This window comes from Natator depressus, chromosome 1 (genome assembly GCF_965152275.1).
Source record: "Natator depressus isolate rNatDep1 chromosome 1, rNatDep2.hap1, whole genome shotgun sequence".
NCBI classification, from domain to species: Eukaryota; Metazoa; Chordata; order Testudines; family Cheloniidae; genus Natator; species Natator depressus.
Genome location: NC_134234.1, coordinates 112,841,941 through 112,867,478, shown reverse-complemented (window position 1 = coordinate 112,867,478; position 25,538 = coordinate 112,841,941). Strand labels below are relative to the sequence as shown.

General features: G+C 40.2%; 2 protein-coding genes across 5 annotated transcripts in view; one reads left to right on the top strand and one right to left on the bottom strand.

Moving 5' to 3' along the window:
* The window catches only part of LOC141994265 (vertebrate ancient opsin-like), a 127,207-nt gene extending 115,501 nt beyond the window's left edge, over positions 1-11,706 (top strand). The window contains exon 5 of the mRNA XM_074964509.1: positions 10,563-11,706. Coding sequence (XP_074820610.1) covers positions 10,563-10,808 — 246 coding nt within the window. The 3' untranslated portion in view covers positions 10,809-11,706. The remainder of the gene's footprint in view (positions 1-10,562) is intronic.
* The window catches only part of ST6GAL2 (ST6 beta-galactoside alpha-2,6-sialyltransferase 2), a 264,406-nt gene continuing 246,672 nt past the window's right edge, over positions 7,805-25,538 (bottom strand). For 3 of the 4 annotated variants that reach the window (XM_074964472.1, XM_074964487.1, XM_074964478.1), the window contains 2 exons: positions 24,603-24,777; positions 7,805-8,503 (listed from right to left, as the gene is read on the bottom strand). In XM_074964472.1, coding sequence (XP_074820573.1) covers positions 8,235-8,503; positions 24,603-24,777 — 444 coding nt within the window. In that variant the 3' untranslated portion in view covers positions 7,805-8,234. Of the gene's footprint in view, positions 8,504-18,247; positions 18,571-24,602; positions 24,778-25,538 lie in introns of those variants that run through there. The other variant, XM_074964497.1, reaches the window with a different exon arrangement.

Genomic DNA, 25,538 nt, shown 5'->3' with positions numbered 1-25,538 from the left:
TCTTCCTAGATAGATGGACCCCATCTCTGCTCAGCAGCCCTTCTTCTCAGAAAAGCATCCCATGGTCAAGGAAGCTGAAGCCCTCCTGGCGACACCATCCTCGCAGCCAGGCATTCACCTTCAGGATGCATCTGTTTCTGCCTGGGCCCCTACCCTTGACCGGAAAGACTGAAGAGACCACCACCTGCACTCCCAGCTCCCTCACCCTTACTCCCAGAGCTCTGTAGTGACTTCTGATCTGCTCAGGGCCAGACCTCACAGTATCATTAGTGCCCACATGGATGAGCAGCATCAGAGAGTAATCAGAGGGTCAGAGATGATCCTCAGCAATCCTTCCATAAGATCTCGAATATGGGCCCCTGGCAGGCAGCACACCTCTTGGGATGGCAGATCAGGTCAGCCGCTCGATGCTTCTGCCTCCCTGAGAAGGGAGTCACTGGCTATCACTACCCTCCATTTTCTCTTGGGAGTAGTGGCCAGTGGGGGTACGTGGCTTCTGCTCCTCCACCTTTGGGGGAGATTCCTCATCCCGCATGGCCAGGGCAGCATACCACTTTTTATCTCTATGCACGGTGGGTTGGGAGCAGGGGTGGAGCACCAGTTTTCTCCCTGTGAAGGAGCCATTTCCTCCTCCCCTAATGGTACTACTGCAGTCCATTCTAGCTGGATTGCTTCCTCAACCTTCATGTTTTCAGTGAATTCCTCATGTGCACGGATGCTCCTCAGCCTAGCCACCTCCTCCTGTAGCTCTCCCACCTGCTTCTTGAGAGTTTCCACCAGCAGGCACCTTTCACTCTGGATGGTCTCCCCAGCCTGGCTTTCTCTGATGGGGAAGTGCAGGCCACAGTCTGCAAATCCACACCAGGACTTGGGTAGAGGCATCCATGGTCAGGTTCTCTGTCTGGAGCCAGGAGCAGTGTTGTTACTGGCATCACAGCTGTTCCGAACCCTGGTATTTTATTCTTTCCCCTCCTACAAACTCCTTCTCAAATTCCCCTGTGTGCTATCCCTGGTTCATTTAGCATCTAGCTTGTAAGCCATTCTCTCCTAGGTCAGACCTGCCCCCTCATTAACACACACTGGCAGGGTAGCCACAAGGATGATCAAGGGTGATTAAGGATCAGAGGACAAGAGGCTAGAGCCTCACTAGTGCCTGCTCAGGTAGCAGCTAGTAAACCCCTGGCCCCCACTCCAACTGTCCCCTTACACACAATTCCCAACAGGCCACACCGTACATTTTAAGCAAGCCAAAAGAAAAACCAAACAGACAAACAAGCTTGCCCACTCACCCCAAGAATTAGTGCTCGCTTCTTCTTCAGCAAGGAATCTCCCCCCTCAAACGCCCCCTATTTGCTAGGTTCATTTTACCATGAAGAATGCAGTGATCTTGTGAAAAAATACAGGTAAAAAACACAAGTTAAGTTAATCTGAAGGGCCTGAAAGGGGAAGCCTTCTTCAAATCAAGTTTTTCAAAAGAGTAATTTTTTGTTCAGCCCCTAGCTGATCAGAGCATTATTAAACAAAAAAGGCTTCTTATCTTACTTTCACGTTGTGTGGTAAGTGTAAATGACTAAGTTTCCTTTCTGAAAAAGTGAAAATGGCTAGTTTCCACATGTGCACACTCCTCTCAAGTAAATGCTATAATAAAAGGTGGGATTCTGACTTCGTAATGGCTTTGTAGCTATCTAAACAACAATCCAACATCTAACACGTCACTTCTGTTTAATTGACTGCCTCACAATTTGACCATACCTAGTAAACAGGAACTCTCTGAGATGAAAAAAAAAAATGCAGGCTATCTAGATTAGTCCATCTCTCTAAATTAGGGGCCTGATCCAAAGCTCTTTACAATGAGCTGAAAGACTCCCATAGACTTCAATGGGCTTTGGGTCAGCCCCCTCGTGGTTGCACAATGTTGTATTTTATCCCCTAAGTGTCTATGCGGTTATGTTTTCCCTTTTGTCGTTCATTCTTCACTTTAAATTATGGTCTGTGTAAAGAAATTTTTGCTGTATTAACTTTAGGACATGATTTCTTGAGAAGGCAAATCATTCACTTCAACAGAAATTTGCCTACATTCTGAATCGAGCATCTAGTCACTAGAGTGCAGCTTTTTCTTAGGACTTGTCTAAGCAGAGAAATTGACCAGCACAGCTATAGTGAAATAAACTATTCTTCTATAGCTATGCCAGAATAACTGCCCATGAGGACGCTCTAGTCTATAGCAACAGGGACTTGATTCTGAAATAATGATTCCACGATAGATATTCCGGCCAACTTCCCTGTGTACACCAGCCCTCAGTGTCTGTGTATTCTCCCTATTCTTGTCGCTGAGCGAAGTCTGTTCACAGTCATCCCACATCCTTTTATTGATCAGTGGTGTATAGCAACCATTTCATCCATAATCCCTTTTATTGCTCTGTATCCCAATCCACTTCTATTGTATGTTTTCCATTAAGCTACTTGTCAGACTCTACCTCTGTTTCAATCTTGGTCTCCTCACTATGTAAAACTGACCAGTAACATCCTCATTTCATGTCATGTGCAATTTCATCCATTCAAGCTAAGGACCAGCACTGCTAAATAAATGAAAACAAATGTTTTATTTACAGCAAAAATCTGTACACTGTGCATACATAAAAATATACAAAATCAAAATAGAAAATAGAAAAGTGTTAAAATGTATACAAACACTGTTTAAAAATGTGACTCCTGTAAAATCTTAAGATTTAATTTGTTGAAGAGTACACATTCATTTAAAAAAATCATCATACAAAATAATTCTCAAAGCTATTAAAAAAGTACACAGTCTTCCATATTTGAATAGTTCAATGACTACATTTCACAGAGGATGAGATGATATGGATACATGTAAGACTTCTACATAGCTGATATTTAAAGAACAAAACTCTGGATTTGATTGCCAAGTTGAAGAGAAGAAATTCAGAGTGTCAAAATTCATTTAATTAAATAAGCCTGTGAGAAGCATGCCCAGACATGGGCTACTTTAAAAGTTCAAACAGTTAAATCAGGTATCCTCTTTGCACTGTACAGGATAGCATTCAGGAAATCTGTATATGCTCTCTAATGACATTTCACAGTCTGCTTCAAAAAACAGTCTAACATATCTATGGATTGGAGATGAAGGAAAGAACTCAAAGTGACACTTTCACAGACAATGTATTTCACATTACTTTCATCATAAGTTTGTACCAGTGTCTGAATAGCATTTCCCGGTTTATGAGAGCCTTACTGAAGAGGAAGACCAACACAAAAGTAACCAGGTGTGGTCATATCTACACACAATTTGAGCACCCATTTAATTCAAACTGTTTCTAAATGGATTGAGTTAAATCTGTGCAACCTCTTAATGTGGCACTCACTTCCAGTTAAAAACGAACTATTTCAATTTTGCTTAATTTGGCAAGAAATTGATGCAAACAGAATCAAGAAGGAATCCTTAATCTGAAACAAAAGAATGTCAACACCAGTACGTTGCATTGATTGAGCTAAATATTTGTGCTCAGTGTGTAGACCAGCCCTGTGTGTGTAGATCAATATAATTATACATAGATCTCTCTGTCTCTTTACCACATACAAATCTGTTACAGTGGTGTAACTTCACTGACTAACAGTGTGGAGAATGAGGGCCAGGTAAGCCTTGGGAAAACAGAAGGAATGGAATATCAGAAATATTTTCCCCCTTAAAAACGTGTGGCTCAAAATGAGTCAAAACTTTAATAATTTCTCTGGAATTAACAGAAGAATACCTTGATTTAACCATCTAAAGGCTTCATGCATAAAACAATACAGCCACGGCCTGTTGAAAAAGCTGCATAATTCACAGTGGAAAACACAGCAAACCAAATAAAATTAACATAAATTCAGCGCATTTACCCAAGCTTTGTGGGTGATTTTTCTTTCTTTTTTTTTTTTCTTTTTTTTTTTTAAGTGCAACCGTCTCACCTCTTAATCATATACCATCAGTGCACAGCAACTAGGCTTTTGTAACTATAGAGGCATAAAAGGTGGATGAGTCTAACTTGAGCATTTGCGTCATGTGTGTTATGTTGCAGGAACGTGCAGGCCTTGCTTAGGCAAATCTCCCACTCACTTCAAGTGGGAGTTACATACATACAAGGGTGACAAGATCGCACCCTAAAATATCGATGAACGATTTGGATGGGGAAATGTATCACACGTTCCTTATGTATATATAAAATATCAGTCACCAGTTACCATTATTAAAAAGCTATCCAGATGAGTATTGAACACCTAATACACATTCATTCACTCTTTTAAATGCAACTGATTTGTACGGATTTTTGATAAATGATTTCTGCTCTCAAAGGTTTTTAAAAAAACCCAACACACAAAAAAACCTCAATGGCCTCCCATAAAAGCAAAGAATACCAACACTCAGGAGGGAGGCACCATGACGGGAGGGAAGGTTGGTGAAAGCAGCAGTTCTGTAGTTCTCTTCATGTTGCCCTTTGCTTCCCCCTGCTGGCCTCTTGTTCTGAAGTAAAATTTCAGTTGAATTCTCAAAAAGAAGAGGAGTACTTGTGGCACCTTAGAGACTAACCAATTTATTTGAGCATAAGCTTTCGTGAGCTACAGTTCACTTCATCGGATGCATACTGTGGAAAGTGTAGAAGATCTTTTTATACCTCCCCCCACCCCACTCTCCTGCTGGTAATAGCTTATCTAAAGTGATCACTCTCCTTACAATGTGTATGATAATCAAGTTGGGCCATTTCCAGCACAGGAGAGTGGGGTGGGGGGAGGTATTTTTTCATGCTTTGTATGTATAAAAAGATCTTCAACACTTTCCACAGTATGCATCCGATGAAGTGTGCTGTAGCTCACGAAAGCTTATGCTCAAATAAATTGGTTAGTCTCTAAGGTGCCACAAGTACTCCTTTTCTTTTTGCGAATACAGACTAACACGGCTGCTACTCTGAAACCAGTTGAATTCTCAGTTAGCAAATCAGGCTCAGCTAAACTTGAACTGATTTTTTTTTTTCTTTTTTCTTTTTTTTTTTTTTTTTTAAGATAGACAGCAGGAGTGGGAGGAGAAAATCTTAAAGTGTCAAGATGCCTGTGTTTGTAGAACAATGAAATATCACAGGGGAAACCAGGGTTTGGAAGCCACCTTAAGGCCCTCCCTCCTTGGGACGATTGAGACCCTGTGCTTCACAGAGTTGATGCTGGCCTCCTTTCTGGGAAGAGGCTGGTGCACTTAGCACAGCTCTAAAGGAAAGCTAAGCTCGAGCGTGAAGATATAACATTCATATGGTTGGTGAACTGTAATATACACGGGGATAGAATTAGGACAGATGACATGGTGTTTGAAAGATCCACACCAATGTAAATAATTATATCATCGAGGGAAAGGTGACAGTTTCTTGGCATTTGCACTTGGCCAAAAAAGATTTTCTGCTCAGGTGCCGCAAGTGCGCACTATTACTGCCCAAAAAAGGATGTGCATGCAAGTATAAAATCCATTGGATGAATGCGTACCCAGGGTTGTGTGAGAATTTTAAAGGGCAGCACTTCATTTAAGCAGGAGTGCTAAGTATGCAGCCTCTCGTTTTTCTTTATGGGAATCTTTAGAGTCCACAGGGCTGCGTACAAGCTGCACCATGATGACAGACTATCTAGCGTGTAATACAACGCACTCCTATTGTTGTAGACAATTGTGAGTATTGCTGGTTAGCTTTTTTTATTCCTGATGGAAACAAGAGTTTAAGTTTAGCATGGGCAAATGAGTGGGAAACTGGCATGCTATTTTGTGGAGTCTTAGAGACTTCTGCACAGGGCACAGTGACTTACGGTACTCATTTGTGCTAGAAATATGATCAACTCCATTTATTGAAAGGTGTGGGAACTAATCTAATTTGAACTTGGCACATGGAAACCCTGATCTGATACTAAGATCACTGTATAACAAAGTGCCACTCTGCCCGTGCAGAAAAAATCGGATTTAACGTGTTTCACAGAAGGTGAGTTAAGTGAAACAAATATATGGGGAAAGTTTTTTTTCCCTTTGTAGGCTATATAGCACTACTAAGGCTGGATACTGTTAAAAACAAAAACGGACATAAAAAATTATTATAATGTGTTTTCCAAAATCAGTATGTAATGCATCCAGATACTAAGGCTGAAATTAATGAATGCTGTCCATTTGGCATAAAAATGCCAAAAGCATTCATTAATGAATGCTGTCCATTTGGCATAAAAATGCTTTATGAACATACCTATCCAATCAACACAAGGCATGTCTGGAACACATGGACACACTTTGTCAGCTAGGAAGAATTTTAGAAGGACGGCAAAGCCCAAAATAATGACAACTTGAAAAAAGAAGGCTAAAGTGCAGTAAACTAATTCTGCTCTTGTAGGGAGGAAAAACAGCAGGAAAGGTTGGATGGGAGAATTACAAAATTCTTCTGATTTATATTTATATCAGTGATTTTCAACCTGTGGTCGACAGACCCCTGGGGGTCCACAGACTATGTCTAAGATTTCCAAAGGGGTCCACACCTCCAGTTGAAATTTTTTAGTGGATCCAAAAAAGAAAGAAAGATTGAAAAGCACTGATTGTTATAAACAAAGATGACCGAAAATAATTAATGTGGGTTTCTCCATCGCCAGCTCTCTCTCAGTAGCCAATAGCTAAATATGTGAAATATGCTTTTCCACTCCACTGCTGTTAATAACACAGTGTTTCTACCAGCCAATCACCTTTTTGCTGAATAGATATGGATAGGATATGTATGATTTCTTGTACGTAATCACTCCTACTGAATTTTGCTCACTGGAAAACCAAATTTTAAAAAGCAAACAAGAGCATTAACCAATCTCCAGCCTGAAATTGAACTCTTGTCAGAGAAAACGTATTTTAAATGCATTAACATCCAGGTGGATTTAGAAGTAGTTTAGAGAATACCCATGCTGTGTTTTTACAATGAAATTATGAGATTGTCTCAGTGTGTAAGCCAGAGTAAGATTGCTGAAGGCTTTACAATGTCTCCAGGATATAGACTTCATAATTTTGAATTAAAAAAAATACTGACATCCTGTTCTTTCCTCACAAAAACAAAACACAAAATGCCATGCTTTTTTAAAAGCAATAATAAATTAATTTAACTTGGCTTACAACAAAATAGGCAAACACCTAATTTCTGAAATCTCCCCATCCAAAATGCTTATTTCCCTGGAAAAGGCAGGCCTACATTTTTGTAAGAAATCTGTTTCAAATGTATGTGTGCAAGCAGAGCACATTGTCTCCCTTCCGCTGGAGTGTTTATTTACATATGTGCACAGAGGGGGGAACCGCCCCCAGGCAGAAAGCCCATGCACCATTTCGGTCTCACTTACGCCCTGTTGCTGGTCTTCTGCACAAGCTGAATGAGGGCAGAATGAGAGCTTTCTGAAGAATGGAGAAGATTCTCTTCTCTTCACCCTGTGCCTGAATGCAGCGTCTGCATGGACCATGACAGATCTGTGCATTAGTACTGTATTTATTTAAATAACCTGGCTTTGTGTACAGTAATATCCATTTAAAAGTGAGTAAATATCACTTGTTAATTTCTGGCTGCAGAAACTACCTGAATACAATGACTAGCTATTGGGCCTGATTCTTATTTATGAAGGTCCCTTTATATTGGTAATTTACATTCACTTTAAAGCCCATTTACCTTGCCAGAACGGAGTAAAGGGAGCTTTGTGTAAATGAGAATCAGGCCCATTATACTCATAGCATGCCCAGTTCAAAACCATGATTATTTTATCTGGGGGGGGGCGGGTGGGGGGAGATGTGAAAATCCTGTGGTATGAAGAGAAATCATCCATCTCTCAGCAGACCAGCCCTGTGTATGAATGATACAGGCTGCTTCATAATGTCAGATTTAACTGTTAAGTTTGGCATCTAGTACCTGTGGCATAAGAAACCTCTGATGTTTTCTGACAGGTCATGCCCACAACAATACATTGTATTTCTACCTAACTGTGCCTTTGCATCTTTCATGAGCGAAGCTTTTTTTCTTTAACTATTTGCAAAGCAGTAATACATACTCAGGCTTAGGAAGGAAGGAACTCTCATGCCTGCTACTTAATTACAGTTTATAGACTCAAGACTAGGTTGGTCTAAGATACATTTTCAAGTATTCCTTTGTTGTTTATCGTACGACAGTAGTACCTTATTGCACATTTTTCTGAACGAGTCACTTTTACAAGTGTGGGAAGTGATTCCGTCCCAGGCACTTTACAGACCTGAACCCTGGCAAGATTACCTTCCCCTTCCGATACAGATCATCCTGTAACCCTTTGTTCATCCTCTGCACCAGCAGTTTCTCATACAGCAGTGGATGGTAAGCCCCTAAGGTACAAGCTGCATCATAGTATAGTTCATGGTAGTGACAAAGGTCAGTTTGTCGGACTGAAGGGATGTATTCATACACGTGCACTTCGTTACACATGGACATCATGATGAGGATCCCTGAAATGAAATTTAGAAACAAAAATATAGCTATTTCACCTCCTTAGAATTTTTCTGCAATCCTGTGATCTACTGTCTTTCACCACTGCATTTCAAAATGCTTTATTGTACTTAGTTGAAATATATTCAAATGTAATAGAACAGTTGCCCCGTTACACCGTTATATAAAGACCATGGTCTCTTGCAGTGTTGACATGATAGGACAGCAGGCTTATGAAACCCATAAAAGCCCTTTAAAACCCTGGACTACCATCTCCATCCTGCTCAATTCACCGAAGAGATTGCCCCTCCAAAAATTCCATGACAAAATCATGGAACTAACCCAGGCATATCCTAAACCTTACTATTCAAATCACATCACTTTTCATCATTACCCCCTTTAATGCATTCCCTTATTATGTTGTCTATTTATATAGTTCTTTAGCAATAGAGACCTTATCTTTATATCTGTCTGATGCACCTAGCACACTAGATGGTATGTAAATTATATGTAACCCCCCCCCAAAGTATTTCTTGGATACCCATCATCTTCATATCTAAACAATAAACAAAATTATGTAAAGGCAAAGAAACTTAAGAGTCTTCTCCCTTCTCTTCTCCCTGGTTTCAGATGTTTATCTGTACCCTGATCCTGTAAACATTTACGCACACTCTTAACTTTAAAGACATGAGTAGTCCCATTGACTTCAATTTAGTTTTAGGAAGTCATTGGTATGGGAAAAGCTAAATTGTCCAGCATTCACCCAGATTCTTCCCACCATTTTGACAACCTGTGATCTTGATGCTACTATTCAGTGGTGAGGTTACAGGACTAACATGTTTTTCAAAGCATTTCTTACTTCCAGTTATCATAATTGGTGTCTTTCTTAGAGTGGGTTTGAGCCAGTTGCTCTTAATCCATCTGCTGGTTTCTTTCAAGGCATTGAGACATTTTGGAGACACAGAAATTGCAAAGGTGGACAAAGTGATATAGCTGAGTGTCATCTGTGTATTGGTAGCACTAGAGTCTGTGGCCTCGCAGATCTCTCCAAAGAGTTTTATATAAATGCTTAAGAGGATCGGATTCTACGTGACAGGGACACTGCAGATGAGGACAAGCAGGTGCCCACTGTGACACTCTGGGATTTGTCTGAGGAATGAGTGGATCCAGCATAATGCAGACCCATTTACTCTGGCTCAGTCTCGTATGTATCATCAGCACCATATCATCAACTGTGTCCAAGATTTCTGAGACATCCACCAGTATCAGCACAGAGATTCACTTCCTGTTTAAAGCTAAGAAACAGTCACCTTCACTGTTCCAGGCATTGTTGTCTCTATCCCATGTCCATGCATGGAAATATCCTGGTTCATTGAATGGGAATGTTGTCTCTCATAGCAGGGCTACATTAAAATAATACTGTCCAACTTTTGGTGTTACAAATTAGAAGTTAGATAATTAGCTTTCCCTTTACAAAGTTTTGGAATTAGAGAGCCACAAAGGGGTTGAGAGCTAAATCCCATGATTTAAAATCAATCAACATTAAAAAAGTTAATTTACTACTAAAATTAAGCAAAACAATTGTTTAAAATGTAGTTTGCAGCATTAAAACTCAGATTTCCAATGCTTATTAATGCAAAGGCTGATTCTTTTCATCCTGCCCTGCATCATCAGATAATCAAGGTGGTGGCTTCCATTCTTTTCTTTTCTTTCCTTTTAAGTCACTTTAAAACAATGTATTTTTAATTAACTCTTCTTTTATCATTTGATGCAATGATTAGAACATGTTTTCAATTATACTGAAGTTTCCTTTTACATTAGATGGAATTTATGACTCTAAAGAGTAACAATACTAATCCAAAAGAAAAGATTCCCAAACATATGTGAAATTTACTGTTTCACTTACAAGCAACAAAGAATGTGAGTGAGAAATGATGAATTACAAATTGACAAAAATTATGAGACTAATCATTCAGAGTGAATCCATGACGCCAACCTGTAACTAGAGATGCACCGAATTTTACATTTGTCTAGCAGCTATGTATAAAAAAGAAACTCTGATCTTATTTTGTTTTTCAGTTTTACAAATGCTTTCTTCTACTTTTCCACTGCTACCCTCCTTCGGCTGCTGATGGAGAATCCCTATGTCAGTCTAAGGTAACTGTAATCCAGCTGAATCAGAAAGTGGACAGTGGAGCCACATGTAATAATCAAGTACTTCCTGAAACGGATGAACAAGTGGCCTGTCTACGGAGCCCAGAGTCAAACGGAGAGACAGCTTCAGAAGACACACCACAGATGTTAAAGGAGAATTCTCTCGGATGAATAGGCATGCACCTTAACCAGTGTACGTTGCTTTATTGCCATGCTACCCAGTTTACTTTAACATTCCTAAAGGAAACTGCTATTTGTGAAATAGGAAAAAAAACATGACAAGAACAAAAACAGGCTTTTGTTACTACTTCTTAATAGCAACGAAGATTGAAAGTCACTGAAGAAACTGTTTGATATGGCAGTTTTAAAACAAAACAGGTGACCTTCCAGGTAAAAGTTAATTCTTTAATGGAGAACTGAAAAGCAGTGAAGGTTTAAATCTTTATAATCTGATGAGCAATGTCTCCTTCAAGAGTCAATCTATATTAAGGACATATGTGTCATCTAGTTTATCCTTTTGCCAGTAGATTTTTCCCTACTAGTATTTTGGTCTCCTATACTTATAAAAGTGAGTGATGGAGATTCCACCCCTTCCCTTAGGACAAAGCCTAAAAAGCTCCAAGATTTTCCTGATATTCCCCCTAATTTCACTCAACTACTCCTAGTTAAACCCCTTTAGCCTGTAACATTAATCTCCATCCTTAGCATTTACAACAATTCCACATTTGCATGTGGCTCTTTATTGGTATTCTGCACCCTGCCTGGCTAATACCTATTTATTTCCAGGTGCAGTTCAATCTTTTTAAGTGGTTGATGACCCAAGTATCAGACAATGTCTTTCTTTCAATGCTTGTTGCAACTATTACAGTCTGGTAGGGCATGCTGTCTGTCTGTTCCTGGGGTTGAACTCTCCAGGACCAGCAGCCAGACATTTACTGCTGGGCCTAAAGTAGACTTGGGGGGGAAAAAAGAGGGAAAGTGCTCCCTGTACCAGCCAAAGAATAAGGGAGATGTGGGAAGTGCTGATTGTTAAAAGCTCCCTCCCCCCCCCACCCATGGCTTGGATAAAGGCGTGGGAGGCACACTTTGCCCTTCTTCTGTTTTCCCTATTGTTTATGTTCCAGATACATTTTCCCTCATCTACCACAGCCTGAATTTTGTAAGATTTACATGAGCAGTGATGAAATATTTTACTGAATTCACATCTACTAATTTAATTCTGTCCCAAACTAGAATAAATGCATCAAATTTGCATTTATTTATTTATGTAAACCTATGCTACTTATTGCTCACATAATGGAATTATTTCCATTATCCTTTATCGGCCAAATTTCCAAAATGCGATGTATAGATGAACACTATCGCTTGTGCAAGCAAATTATCAAATTTACACATGCAAACACAATTTCTTGCATAAATCAAGCACACGTCTGTGCATGTGATAAATATCTAATTTGCGCACACAAATGGTAGGGCACGAAAAATCAGTTGTGTAAATGAGTGCTTGCAAAGTTGCATGCACTCAAATACGGGGTGGGTCACCTTTTAGAAGCGTGAGTAGATATTTAAAGCATTTCCTCAATGCTTATTCCACTATTAAGACATTTTAGAAAGGATTCCACCACTTTTCCAGTATCCTTCTGGCTCCAATAGCAGTTGATTTAAAGACTAGAAGAGAACAATACTGTGATTCATTCTGGTGAACATACATGCTAGTAAAGACAAAGCTTAACAGAAGGGACAAATATTAGTTGTTTTTAAAATGTAAACAGAGTCAATTGGTAAAGTTCTATTTTCAAGCCTCTAAAAACGTGTTGCAAACAAAGAACAATAAAAACTACAATAACCAGTGATGTTCTTTTAGTTGGGTCGTGTCACTGGTACAGAGTACTTCACAGTCCAATGCATCTAACCAACCTTATTTAGGGAGAAGATTAAGTCACTAGAGAGTACATACTGGCAAGGGAAATATACTATATGACTGAATAGCTCTTTTCCATCTGTAACTTCTGATTCCCTTAATAAAACTGACAGCATAAAACTTGCCAAGAAATCCTAATAATCCAGTAAAACATCTTTTAAAGCTAGCGATGAAAACTATAAAACAAATAAAATTCTAAATTAGAGATGACACTCCATTCTTTCCTCACACAACTGTAAAAAAAGTGCACAAACAGGAAAGTTAACCTCTTCATTCTGCATGAGCGTGACTAGACATCCTAGGTTTATTTAAAAGCTTTTAGATACTTTTTTTTTAAAATTTTATATTTATAACAGTTCACCATTCGAAGAACAAACCTACTGTCTGATGGATAACCTAGGACTAAATTTAGAAAAAACATTAAATAGAAGGCAAATAGTAGGAATCTAAAACAAATAATAGAAATTAGAAATGCAAAGAACTAGGACACTTAGTCCAGCCCCCTGCCAATATCAATATTTTTTCCCTACTGTGCATTTTCTAATGCTCTGCACTTTCTGCTCTTTAAAAGTTCCAAGCAATAGGGCTACCAACATTTATCTGGGGAGAGCATTCCACAGCCTCGTAAATTTCACAGTCAAGCCTCCCTTTCTTAATTTCCTTAGTTCTCTTATATCCTTTTGCACCATTCTACTCATTTCCATTTTCTTTAGTGTTTATGACCTTCAAATGGGAAGTTTATGTCATCTGGCCCCAGCTAGTTAGTTGTTGCTGTGCCAAGTTACATTTCCTTTAAGTTTTCACAATTCAATTTCTTCATCCCCCGAGCATTTTGGGTGGTCTTCTCAAGCCCCCTTGATATTGTCAGTAGCTTGGCATTGAGGTGCCCAGGAATGAACACTATATTTCAAATGAGCAATAACTTAACAATGAGACCTACTCCCCTACGGACTAGTTCTAAGGAAATTGGGGAAGCCCTATCAGTTGATTCATGTAAAAATTAGGCCAGACAGACTACTCAAGAATATGCCGTGGGGATCCAGAATCAAGAAGTGGGCAGAAAAAATGATATATAGGCCTTTTCCAGTTCTGATGTCTCTAATACGCTATTTTTGAGCTCTCGGAGCTTAAACATCACATCTATTTTTAATAAGGAAAATAAAAGAGAGTGTGGAGATTACAAAGAAAAATTTAACCTGACCTTAGATGTGGCAAGAATAACTGGTGAGGCTATAGTATTACCATATGTGCAAAAAGGGAACTGAAAAGATTTCCTGATAAGCCAAACCTAGTCTATGCTATTGCCCTAGCTCTTTTTTTTTTATGGTCCAAAAGCCATATTTGGATTACAACAGCTGTAAAATAGGACATTTTAAAAATAGTTTTGCCCAGATACAGAAAAATCTAGAAAAGTTGCTGTATAGACTATGTGCGTGTGACTTATGAGTATTCTGTAGATAAGTTACTCTGGGGAAAATTACGATTAGCACTAAAACATTTTCATTTGAAAAGAATCATAGAACATCAGGAGGTCATCTAGTCCAACCCCCTGCTCAAAGCAGGACCAATCCCCAAGAGTTTTTAAAATATATATTATTCAAATAAAATTATCAAGTTATCAAGCTTGCTGCCCAGCTGTTTCTTTATTATAATATTACAGTTTTGGACACTAATAAAAATTTAAATATTTCAAAATGCTCAATAGGATATATTATATTTCTATTAAAAGGAAGGTAAACTAACTTTAGAATATTTAGATATGGCTTAAATTGAGTCTAAATGGCACAACTAAACTCTTGGGATTTTGCCATCTGTGCGGCTGAAAATATTTAAACAGAATTAAATGAAAAATATTAAGTTACTTGCATGGATGGCTTATGCAAATGAACACAGATTCTAATCAAAAGGAGAAAATGTGTTAATTTGTTTATTGGTTTTAATAACTCAAGAGGTTTTTAATTTCCAACATGCATCTTTTGCACAGTACAATTGCGCATTGTGGTTAGCAAATTAATTTTTAAAACATTTTTCTTAGTTTGTAAATATATAAAATTTAATTTAATATACCTGAGTATAACAGATGATGTATAAAAGCATCTGAAGTAAGGAATCTAATTCAAACATTAACCAAGACTTCAGCTCAGCTTCTGATTTAGCAAAACTGTTTAATTATTTACAGTGCAGAAGTACAGATACAGGACTTGATTTTCAGAAGTGCTGGGCACTCACAACTTCTGTTAAGAGTTGTCGATGTTCAGTAACTCTGAAAAATGAGGCCCATAGGCCCATTTCACTTTTTTAAAAAGTCAGCATTAAAGAGACTGTAACAAGCTTATGTGAGAGAGACTGAACAAAATCACATATATGTAATCTGATTATCACACACTCAGTATACGCCAATGTTTTCCCACACATCACAGTAGCAGCCACAGAACTAAGTTTAACAATGTAACTAACTATTTTTAATTAATTTAATTAAGTACTTTAATTTAAGGTTTTTTGAACATAGGGCATAAAGAAAATACAGTTTTCTGCACATTAGTCTGCATATGTACACTGTGTGTTTGTCATTCTTTGAAGAGACATGGATGTCAAAGTAAAAGTGACATTCTCAGGTGGATGCTACTGACTCCGTCAAATTTAACAAACAAAAGGCAAGAACAGAAGCAATGGTAAATACTGTAGCTAAGCTATCATTGAGGTGTATCCCTAGTAATATTACAAAACACATGTATATATGAAATTTACTTTTTCCTGGTGTTCAGGAATGCTGGATGCAGGAATATTTCTTCATGTTTGTAACAGGGGGCTATACGATGCCACAGATATCCACGTGGATTGACCGCAGTATGTTACCCACAATTCTGTGGGTTTAATAGACTTTTTAAATGAAGAAAAGTGCTGTGTTTATTTTCAAGAGAAGGTTATTTCATGTCTGTTTGGTCAATCAAAGATGACAAATATTAATTACAAGAGAACACTACTTGAATTTACAGAAAATCAACACTAATTAAAGAATTTAAATGTCACCAAATGGCGTTTGTGCCTAGACATAAGCAGTAATATATTGGTGTTTGATGTAATTTTTGCATCGTGTAGCTTGATTAGAAATCAATATATGTTACTGTAAACCCAAAAAGTTATTTATCAATAACTATAATGTATTCTGTAAATTCATAGATATGAAAATACTAACCAAGATTACCGTGTGCTGTTAAGTGTTTTATTCAAGGTCAAATGACATGCTGGAGTATTAAACCCGCCACACAGAATGAAAAGATGAAAAGTGATGGATAATAACATAATGCCTGAAATGCTATTTGAAATGAGTTTACTCCCCTCTCTGTGTATACCAGGAAGCTGAAGCTTCTTAAATATTTGAGTGTTTTCTGCCTGCATGATAATATATCTGAAAAGAGTAACCACTACACCAGTCCAATTTTGTTTTTAGCAACTAGTTACCAGATTACTAGCTAAGCCAAAGTAACAATAACACAGGCAAATGGTTTTAAAACAACTAATATGTTTAACATTGTCACTGTTTCTTTTCAAGTTATGCAAACATTCTTTTTAAGCCAAGGTAGAGATCCCTAGCATTGTTCTTGTCAGCATGCCATTTGAAATGGTTTTATATCCGTGTCCTGAAGGAAAACAATCTGATAATGTAGCAGTGTTATAATTTGCTTGCTTGTGTTGTCATTTTGAATTATGCATGCAAAGGAAGTTGAATGTAGTGTTATCGAGAATCCTTAACGCCAACCTGTAGTTTTGAACTGTACCGTGAACTGTAAATGCTGAAACAAGAATTTCTTTTTCAATAATAATATATGTATTTAGTTACGGTTTATATTTTCTTAAAACCCAGCTCTCTTTGCATTTTCCCCTATCCTATCTCATTTCCCTTCTTACACCTACTCGGGGTAAAGTCCTACTAACTAGTAGCAGTGACACTGTTTAATAGGTGAAGCAGGTGTTCTTTAGCACATAGGCTACTATAAGACTGACTTATTTTACTACCACCACCACACTGCAAATCAGGCAGATATGCAACTGTGTGTGGCTCTGTACTCACAGCCATAAGAACCTATTCTGTGGATTTGGTATAATTCCCATGTACCATGTCACATGCATGGAGGGTCATGAAAGGCTCTAGAAGCAAGAGAGGTATGCTCCCCTTCTACATACTCCAGATGTAGCCAGAGTGATTCAACACCTGATGGCATCTTGCCAAAAATTAACTGTGAAAGGTAGAATCCCTATTTACAGCAACAAAAAGCAGTGTGTGCACAGAAGATGAGCGACAGCGAGCCACTGTATTAAAGGGAAGAGGCCATTACAGCATTAGCCAATTAAATGTCACAACTCCAATGCCCAGGACTGCTGGTGCAGATCCCTCAGGCACATGGTGACTGGAGCACACCAGTTGACACAAGAATCCCTTACCCTAGGCAGCGGCTGAAGAGAATGGTTGCCTCCATACAGTGATACACCGCCAGCCAAAGGCGCATCCTTTCCATGTTCTAAACGGGAAGCTGTCCCAACGACAATCTTTAGCACACGAGGGTGGGACCACAGAAGGGCAACTGCCTCTTGTAAAGTGACTTAACAGGAACCGTAACGACAATATAAAAAAATTCAGTGGGACGTGAAGGGTGCTGATGTCACAGCGAGCCATGGCTTATGGCCTGTTACTCCGGGACAGTGCTAGAAGTAACTTGTGGCTTGGAATGCTGGCTGTACCCACCACAAAACAAGGGCCCATTTCTTCTGCCACCTCAGCAGTTACTTGTACCAGGGGCCAATGCTCCCTTATAAGACCCAGTAAGGATATACTGCTTTCGAAGTCAGAAAACTGTCCCTCTTCTTCCTCCGCCCAACCCTTCTGATTCTGGTGTATGGGAAGTGAAGGAGTCTGAGCAGCTGAGTGCTAACTGCAGAACAGTATTTACTCTGTGCAGAACTGGAACTGTGAGCCTGATGTATTGTGCAGTGGCCCAGTTTAGATCATAAGCTCTCTGCGACAAGGACCGTGTGTTTGTTAGCATTGTGAGGCCTCAACCCTGATTGTGGTCCCTGACCACCACTGTTGTATAAAACATGTATATTAATATTTTGGAGCAACATATCCACCACTGCCACTGCATGTTTCAGTACTGAACTAGGCCAGCGTAATGCAATAACAAGTGCCACCAGTCACACAGAGGGGGAAGTTCCATATAGGCTTCCAAACGCCAGTTTGCTCTAACTAGTTGCTTTATACTATGGCATAACAGAAGTAAATACCCAGCTTTCTCCCAACTTACCAAGTCCCCAATTCAACATCCCTTTCAAGAGTAGATAAAATTCCTTCAGCTCAAAGTAGAAGATTAAACAAAACTGAAATGTTCCATTCATGTTCAACCTTCCTGTGCTGACGAACTGTGCTGAGGGGGTTATGAGTCATGAAAAACATGCAGTGGTCCCTCCTCTAATTAAAAGTTCCTGTTTTATCTCTGGCTCATAGCAGTGCTTCAATTAGTTAAAAAAGCAGTGGTATTCATTCCAAAGATTGCCTACCTCTCTCACAAACATCATAATGAAGCTCCCCCTCCCCACCCCTCCACCATCTGTTCAGTGCCTTTTTGCTACTGGCGAGGATACAATTGTGTGCTGTAAATGAAACACACCATTTTTCTAAACAAGGTGGTGTGTGTTCTTACTTTGTCTGTACTTCCATTTGCTTATTCCTCTTTTGTTATCTTTCCATTTACTCATTCCTCTTCTTCCATTCCTCTCTCTTTCGTTTCTGCTGTTTTTTTCTCTCTAGTGATGCACCTCTGTCATAGTGTTGTGCCGTATCAAGCCAAAACTGGCACCTCTGTCTGCTTGTATGTTGTAAGTCTCACACTCTATGTTCTCTCTCTCTTTAGTGTCTCACTTTTCACTCAGAATAGCTTCATCTTTTGTGGTTCTTATAATGTGTAGTATCCAATGAATGCAACTTTCATCCCAGTAATATGTCTCATTGCATGGCTGAAAATTAAAAGACACTACTGAAGTGGTGCTGAAACCATGTTTTGTTATATTTCCATGATTACAGACATGGCGATCTTTGTATGAATTTCTTTTAAATGTGTGCACTGCTCGAAATTCATTATCATCCAGTCTGATTATGACAATCCATAACTATGTGTTACCTATCATTGATGGATGAAGCATGTGCCATTGCATAAATGGATAGGGTTTGTTGGTAAGCCCCAAAAGGCAGCATAAACTTTCTGTACATTAGGTGACTAATCTTGGAGCAGTCAGCCCAATGGGGAATCATACCTATTCTCAAGGCTGCAGGAGTGGAGCTGTTTCACGCACAGGGAATGCATGTGGAAGTTTCCCACATCAGGATGTATAGTTATTTTGGCCCAGATCCACAAAAGGACCTAGGTGTTGCGATGTTCAGCACCTCCACATCTAACTTTTAGGAGTCTAGGGAAAAAAAACTCCCAGGAACAACATGGTAATTCAGAAAGCCTGGGTTAGGCACCTAGGGTCCCTGTACAATGAATGGGGAGAGACAGGCACGATGAATGTGATCCACAAACCCAGCACCCGAGGTTGGCAGCTTCTTAAGCCACCCAATGGTAGATGAGGGGATGTGTGCTAAGCCCTGCCGCTCTCAGAGATAGGTGCCAAGGTGTAGGCACCTATCTCTGCTAGTGATCCATGAACTGGGGGGAGACAGGTGCTCCTCTACCTCACTCGCATGCACGGTCCAAACCAGTAGGTGTGCTCAGAGACCTACTAGATCTCCTTCCTTCTGCCTTTCCCCGCCTCTGTTTTTGGGAGGAGGAGGAGCAGCTCTCTTATAACCTTAATCTCAGCGGTTAGAGCATTCACACAGGATGGGGGAGACCCAGGTTCGATTTCCACCCCCAGGCATGAGGAAAAGAGATTGGAACTGCCACCTCTCAGGGGAGTGCCTGAACCACTGAGCTATGGAATAAACTGACGAAGGGCTCCCTCAGTGTCTCCTTTGGAAGCTACTGCACTTTTAATTAAATAAATGAATAATTAAATATTAATTAGGCCAGAGAAAGAGAATCACTATAGCCTAGTGGTTAGAGCACTCACCTGAGAGGTGCTGATCTCTCTTCAAATCCTCTCTCCTCCTCAGGCAGAGGGGGGACTTGAACTGGTTGTCCCACATACCAGATGAGTGCTCTAACCACTGGGCTAAAAATTATAATAGAGCTCCTCCTCCTCCCCAGTTCTGTGTAAATCTACTGGATCAGGCCTTGCAGGAGTGCCGCCGCCCTCCCCCAAGTTCATGGATTGCTCTGAGGCTTATGGGGGAGATAGATGCCCTGACACCTGGAGGGGGGTTGCATATGCTCAGAGTTAGAAACACATGTATCAAGGGAACTTTTACTGCAAACACTTAGGTGCCGAGTGAGTTTAGGTGCCTAAAGGGTTCAGCAGCCACAAGCAGGAATGCTGTGGCTCACAAAACAGGACTTTAGCACCTAAGTACCTTTGTGGAGCTGGGCTCTTCGTCACAGCCATCTTTATGTTTTCCTCCTGGCTACCTCCCAGAAATGGGTGCCTTCCCTGAACTGACCCATAATGCCACTTACCTTTCCTTCTTCCAATCTCTCCTTGAGAACCAGTGCTTCTGAAATGCTAACATACAACTCACTAGCTAATCAAAGAGAGGTTGGAAGGCAGTTACAGCTATACTTTAATAAAATTTTTTCTTTCTATTTTAATATAAGGTACAAAACATGAAGATTAAAATTGTAGATATGTATGCATCCCCTCCAGCCTCTGTATGTGCTTACACTTAGTCTGTCAGCTGTTCAGGGCAGGAATTGTGTCTTCCTATATGTCTGAACAGTACCAAGTTCAATCTGGCTCTGATTTCAGTTGGGGCCTCTGGAAACTGCCAAAATATAAATAATTCCACATGCATCCACCCACACTGGGGTGGGACACTGAGCTAAGTATGCAAAGTCAACCACTCCAAAGTTAGGAAATGCCAGAATTAAGGTTGCCTGTGCAGTCTCCCTCCCCCAATCCCCGCCACACACACACCCTTGTGCATATACATTAGAATACAGTCTTTAATTACATGGTCACATATTATTATGTTCTTATGTATTTTTCCCACAGAGGCCCTGCCTCATTCAGTGTATAGGACAGAGCTGATCTGGGGATGAATCAGGGTTATGTAATGAAGTAAACTGTTGTCTGTAGGGCCCCTGGGCCTCATTTGTTGCAGAAGGTGGAAGGTGTGTTTTACAGTTCCAGGTAACTGCACCTATATCTTCCCCCTCCCTCTCCATCGTCCACTCCTGGAGTGCTCAGTCAGGTCTCAGGTTGCCTGCCATCATCTGTCACTGGGTAGGGACCCTTGTCCCATTCTCTTCTGACTGGGAGTATTAAGGCTGCACAAGCCCCTGCCATCCACTGTGATATCCACAGCAAGCCAGAGTTGCGTAGATTTGATTTTTTCAAAGGCTTATAACTTGGCCAAGTTTGGGCAGATTTTCATGAGGATGGTAAAGGAGACAGCCCTGACACAAAGGCTACTCCTCTGCCAAATTTCAAGTCCCCACTCCACAACATGGGAGCGCTAGAGCATTTCCAAAGGAAAGGTCACCAGAATTTTTGTTTAATGTAAAAAATGGAAAGTATTTTCTCCTCAGAAATAGGTGAACAGTTTTGGCTGGAGTTTTCCAAAACAATTTAGCCTGTCATGGAAAATTTCAGCCCAGATCGTTTCAATTCAGCAAAGTTATCAACATCTGAAAACAAGGCTTTATTATGGGAAGTGTTGGGCAACCTAATAATAGGTAGTGGTACCAGGAAGGCTGCAGAGCTCCTGAAGACTCCATACCATGGATGTCCTTTTACCCAGGTCTGGGCTCAGAGTATGTACCCTTTGCAATGTATGAAATGTGGACAATACAGAGCAATCTCACTAGTAACATCACTAAAGATTTGCTATCCTGACTATTGTGCGAGGAAGGTTTTCAAGCTCAGCCAGCAAAAGGGCCACTTAGTGACCTTAACAATATGTGGATGGGTCTGTCCTTCTGTACAGCGTGGTCAGCTGGAATCTCTCTCTCTCTCTCTCTCTCACTGCATCCCCGGACTGTTTTCAGTTGTACACCCCTTTCTCAGTATATAATAAATAGCTGGAAACTTGGTGAACCACCTCCAGTGGGAGAATATCCAGAACATATGTGTTAAACAGGAGAGCGACATTCCCCCATTCCTTTGTTTAGTTAGATACAGATTATTATAACCATGTTAAGTAGAACTTTACTCCAGAAGTAATCCCAAGGACTTCAATAGGACTACGATGAGTAACGTGCTACACAATGTGAGTATGGATGACAGAATCTGTCCCTTTAGGAGAATATATAAGTGACAAGGGCTATGCGTCTGTTTTAACTGTACAGCTGCAAATCTTGATTTAGAAAAAAGGCATTCTAATAAACTGATTTTAGGCATGCTTATTTTGGTTCAAGTTATAAATGCAGGCTTAGATTAAAAGGAAATAGGTCCCTCTACCTGTGGAAATTCATAAGTGCATTTTAGGCTACTATAAACAGCAGGATCTTTCTTAATTTGATGTTTTCATGCTAATAATGAGATTGTGCTAAGATAGTATGGGCATTTAATAAATCATTTCCTAGATGTCATCTTTAAAATAAGTTACTGTTATATTTTATAACAACTTTCATTTATCTAGTCCCTCTATTCAATCTGAATTATATTTGCTAGGGGTATTCATCCCTAAATATGCTAATTTTTTAGATTTACAAACAAACAAGCAGTGCCGTGCAATTTAGATTACATGGCTATCATACCGTCCCTCTCATTTGTGTCTGTCAGCTTCAGTTCCAAACAGATATTTGCCACTTGAGTTGTTGATAGATAACCAATCTGAACACTAACATGTCCCATCAGATTTCTGCCAAATTGAATTACATTATTTATGCATTATCAGAGAATATCAGGATTGGAAGGGACCTCAGGAGATCATCTAGTCCAACCCCCTGCTCAAAGCAGGACCAATCCCCAATTTTTGCTGCAGATTTCTAAATGGCTCCTTCAAGGATTGAACTCACAACCCTGGGTTTAGCAGGCCAGTGCTCAAACCACCGACCTATCCCATTTACATCTCCACTGACAATACACAGTTGCTGTAGTATGCTCGCTTTCAGTTTAAACTACATTACATGTGCACTGTATAGGTATATATTCAATATGCTCTTAAATGTGAAATATCTATTTTGAAGAGCTTTCAAATGCACCTAATGGAATAGTAGGTAGATGACAAATAAGGCAATTAAGGCTCACAGTCGGTTTGTCCAATTATCTATTTTAGCATTTTATACTGCTGTCCAGAGTGCCCTTCGTGTAATATCAACAGCAAAAGCAATGTCCCTAGTTAATTTCATGGAGTCTGGCACAGCTCCCTTTTTGGGATTAAAAGCTGCATGAGGTAAAGATGGTGGTGTGGGTTTTTTTTTTTTTTTTTAAGGCTGATTTGTTTCTGACTGCATTTCTGGTTTGGGTTTTTTGGGGCTTTTATTTTTTTTGTTTTGTGGGGGGGGGAGGTAGGCGTTTACAAGGTGGAACTTTTTTAATGTTTAAAAAAAAAAAGTATTTTCTGCTAGCCTTGTTCTCAGAAATAGCCTAACAGTTTTGGCTGAAGTTTTCCACAACAGTTTAGCCTGTCATGGAAAATGTCTCAGTGTTGTGTCTCTTACAGTGCAAAGGTCTTTTCAGAGAGGAAGTTTTTGCAGCATTCCTAAAGACAGATTCTGGATTGACAACTGGACTCTTCCTCTTCACTATTCCCAGGTTCAGCAGCTGTTATTTTATTTTATTTAAAAGTTTTCATTATTCTAGGAAAGATTTTGCTGAACAGTGAGCTTTGAGCAATGCCCTGATATCATTTCCAGAATTCTTTGGCTCCAGCTTCCAAAAATTTCACGCTGGGAACTGGCAGCTTCACCATTCTGATGAACACAGCTCTTCTGGTGGATCATGACTGGACAGGTGATCTCGATCCTATGCCACTGAAAGCCTAAAAACTTTCACTAAGACCTGGAATTGGCTCTGGAATCCAATGGGAAGCCACCAGAGGATGCAGAGCACTGGGGAGACATGGCTTTTCCTACCTGTTGTACTAGCTCAAGTATCCAGGTAACCTTCATCTTCAGCCCCAGTATTTTCTGACTGTGATAAACACATGGATCACTATGGTTAGACCCTTATCCGTGGGGGGAAGGGTAAAGTCTCAAACCAGAGGTGGAAGGCAACCCTTGCTGAACTGTTGTTATCTGTGTATCCACTAGTAGCGATGAATCCTGTCAGATCTTGAGACTTCATAATGCATTGCTTACATGTATCCCTACATGTTAGTGATAAGCATCTACCAGGCATTGACAGTCACACAACAGGAAATGTGACCTCTGGGCCAAATCATCCCTTCTTCAGGGAAATATTATGGAAGGGCCAAGAAACTGAGTTGAAATTCTGTCCCTCCTAGTGTAAGGGGAGGGTGGCATGCACTAGCTACTCTGAGGCTGGAGTAGTACCACAGAGCCCTGCCTGGGCAGGAAGACTCCTCCTCCCCCGTCGTTTGTGGAGGAAGCATGCGGCTTGACTGGTTGGTTTAAGATTTTAAAACTTTACAATGGACAGTAATAGCCCAACAGGAATTTCAATGTATCTATAACCTGCGGTGGACTTTACCTGTAAGTAAAAGTAATAGTTTTGTTTCACACAAACCCCCCGTATATCTCACTGCAAAACTCCATACACTTGAGCATTTCATAAAATATTGATTTAAGGGTCAAGAACCCATAACATTCACAGTGAGTCACCCTGTTCTTTTATACCATGTTTCCCATGCTGTGTATTTTAATTGGTCATTGTCATTATAGTAGCACAATAAATAATGCATGAAAACAGGCCTGATTATGAGGAGTGTATCTATTTAACCATTATTTAGATAAAATGTCTTTTAGGGCATTGCTAGACACACCTACCAATGAAACCTGATGAAGGTGGGTTGGGCTGTATCTTCTCTTTAGTGTTCTCCTGAATGATGTCCCAGAGCTGCCATATAAACTTGGGATGGAGGATGTAAAATGGCTGGTTTGGATTCCTCCTGCGATGCTGCACGTAAGGCGTGAACAGGTTATAGTCTGGCTTCTTAAACCACTGCGGGGGGTGGGGGTGGAGGGAAAATAACCAAAAGTGAGAAACTGATCAGTCCTAGGGTGCTTCTCAATACACACTAAACAGAATATAAAATACAACACCATTAATGATCTGGAGGATGGCGTGGATTTCACTCTCAGCAAGTTTGCAGATAACACTAAACTGGGAGGAGAGGTAGATACGCTGAAGGGTAGGGATAGGAGACAGAGGGACCTAGACAAATTAGAGGATTGGGCCAAAAGAAATCTGATGAGGTTCAACAAGGACAAGTGCAGAGTCCTGCACTTAGGACGGAAGAATCCCATGCACCACTACAGACTAGGGACCGAATGGCTAGGCAGCAGTTCTGCAGAAAAGGACCTCAGGGTTACAGTGGACGAGAAGCTGGATATGAGTTAACAGTGTGCCCTTGTTGCCAAGAAGGCCAATGGCATTTTGGGATGTATAAGTAGGGGCATTGCCAGCAGATCGAGGGGCGTGATCGTTCCCCTCTATTTGACATTGGTGAGGCCTCATCAGTTTTGGGCCCCACACTACAAGAAGGATGTAGAAAAATTGGAAAATGTCCAGCGGAGGGCAACAAAAATGATTAGGGGACTGGAACACATGACTTCTGAGGAGAGGCTGAGGGAACTGGGATTGTTTAGTCTGCAGAAGAGAAGAATGAGGGGGGATTTGATAGCTGCTTTCAACTACCTGAAAGGGGGTTCCAAAGAGGATGGATCTAGACTGTTCTCAGTGGTAGCAGATGACAGAACGAG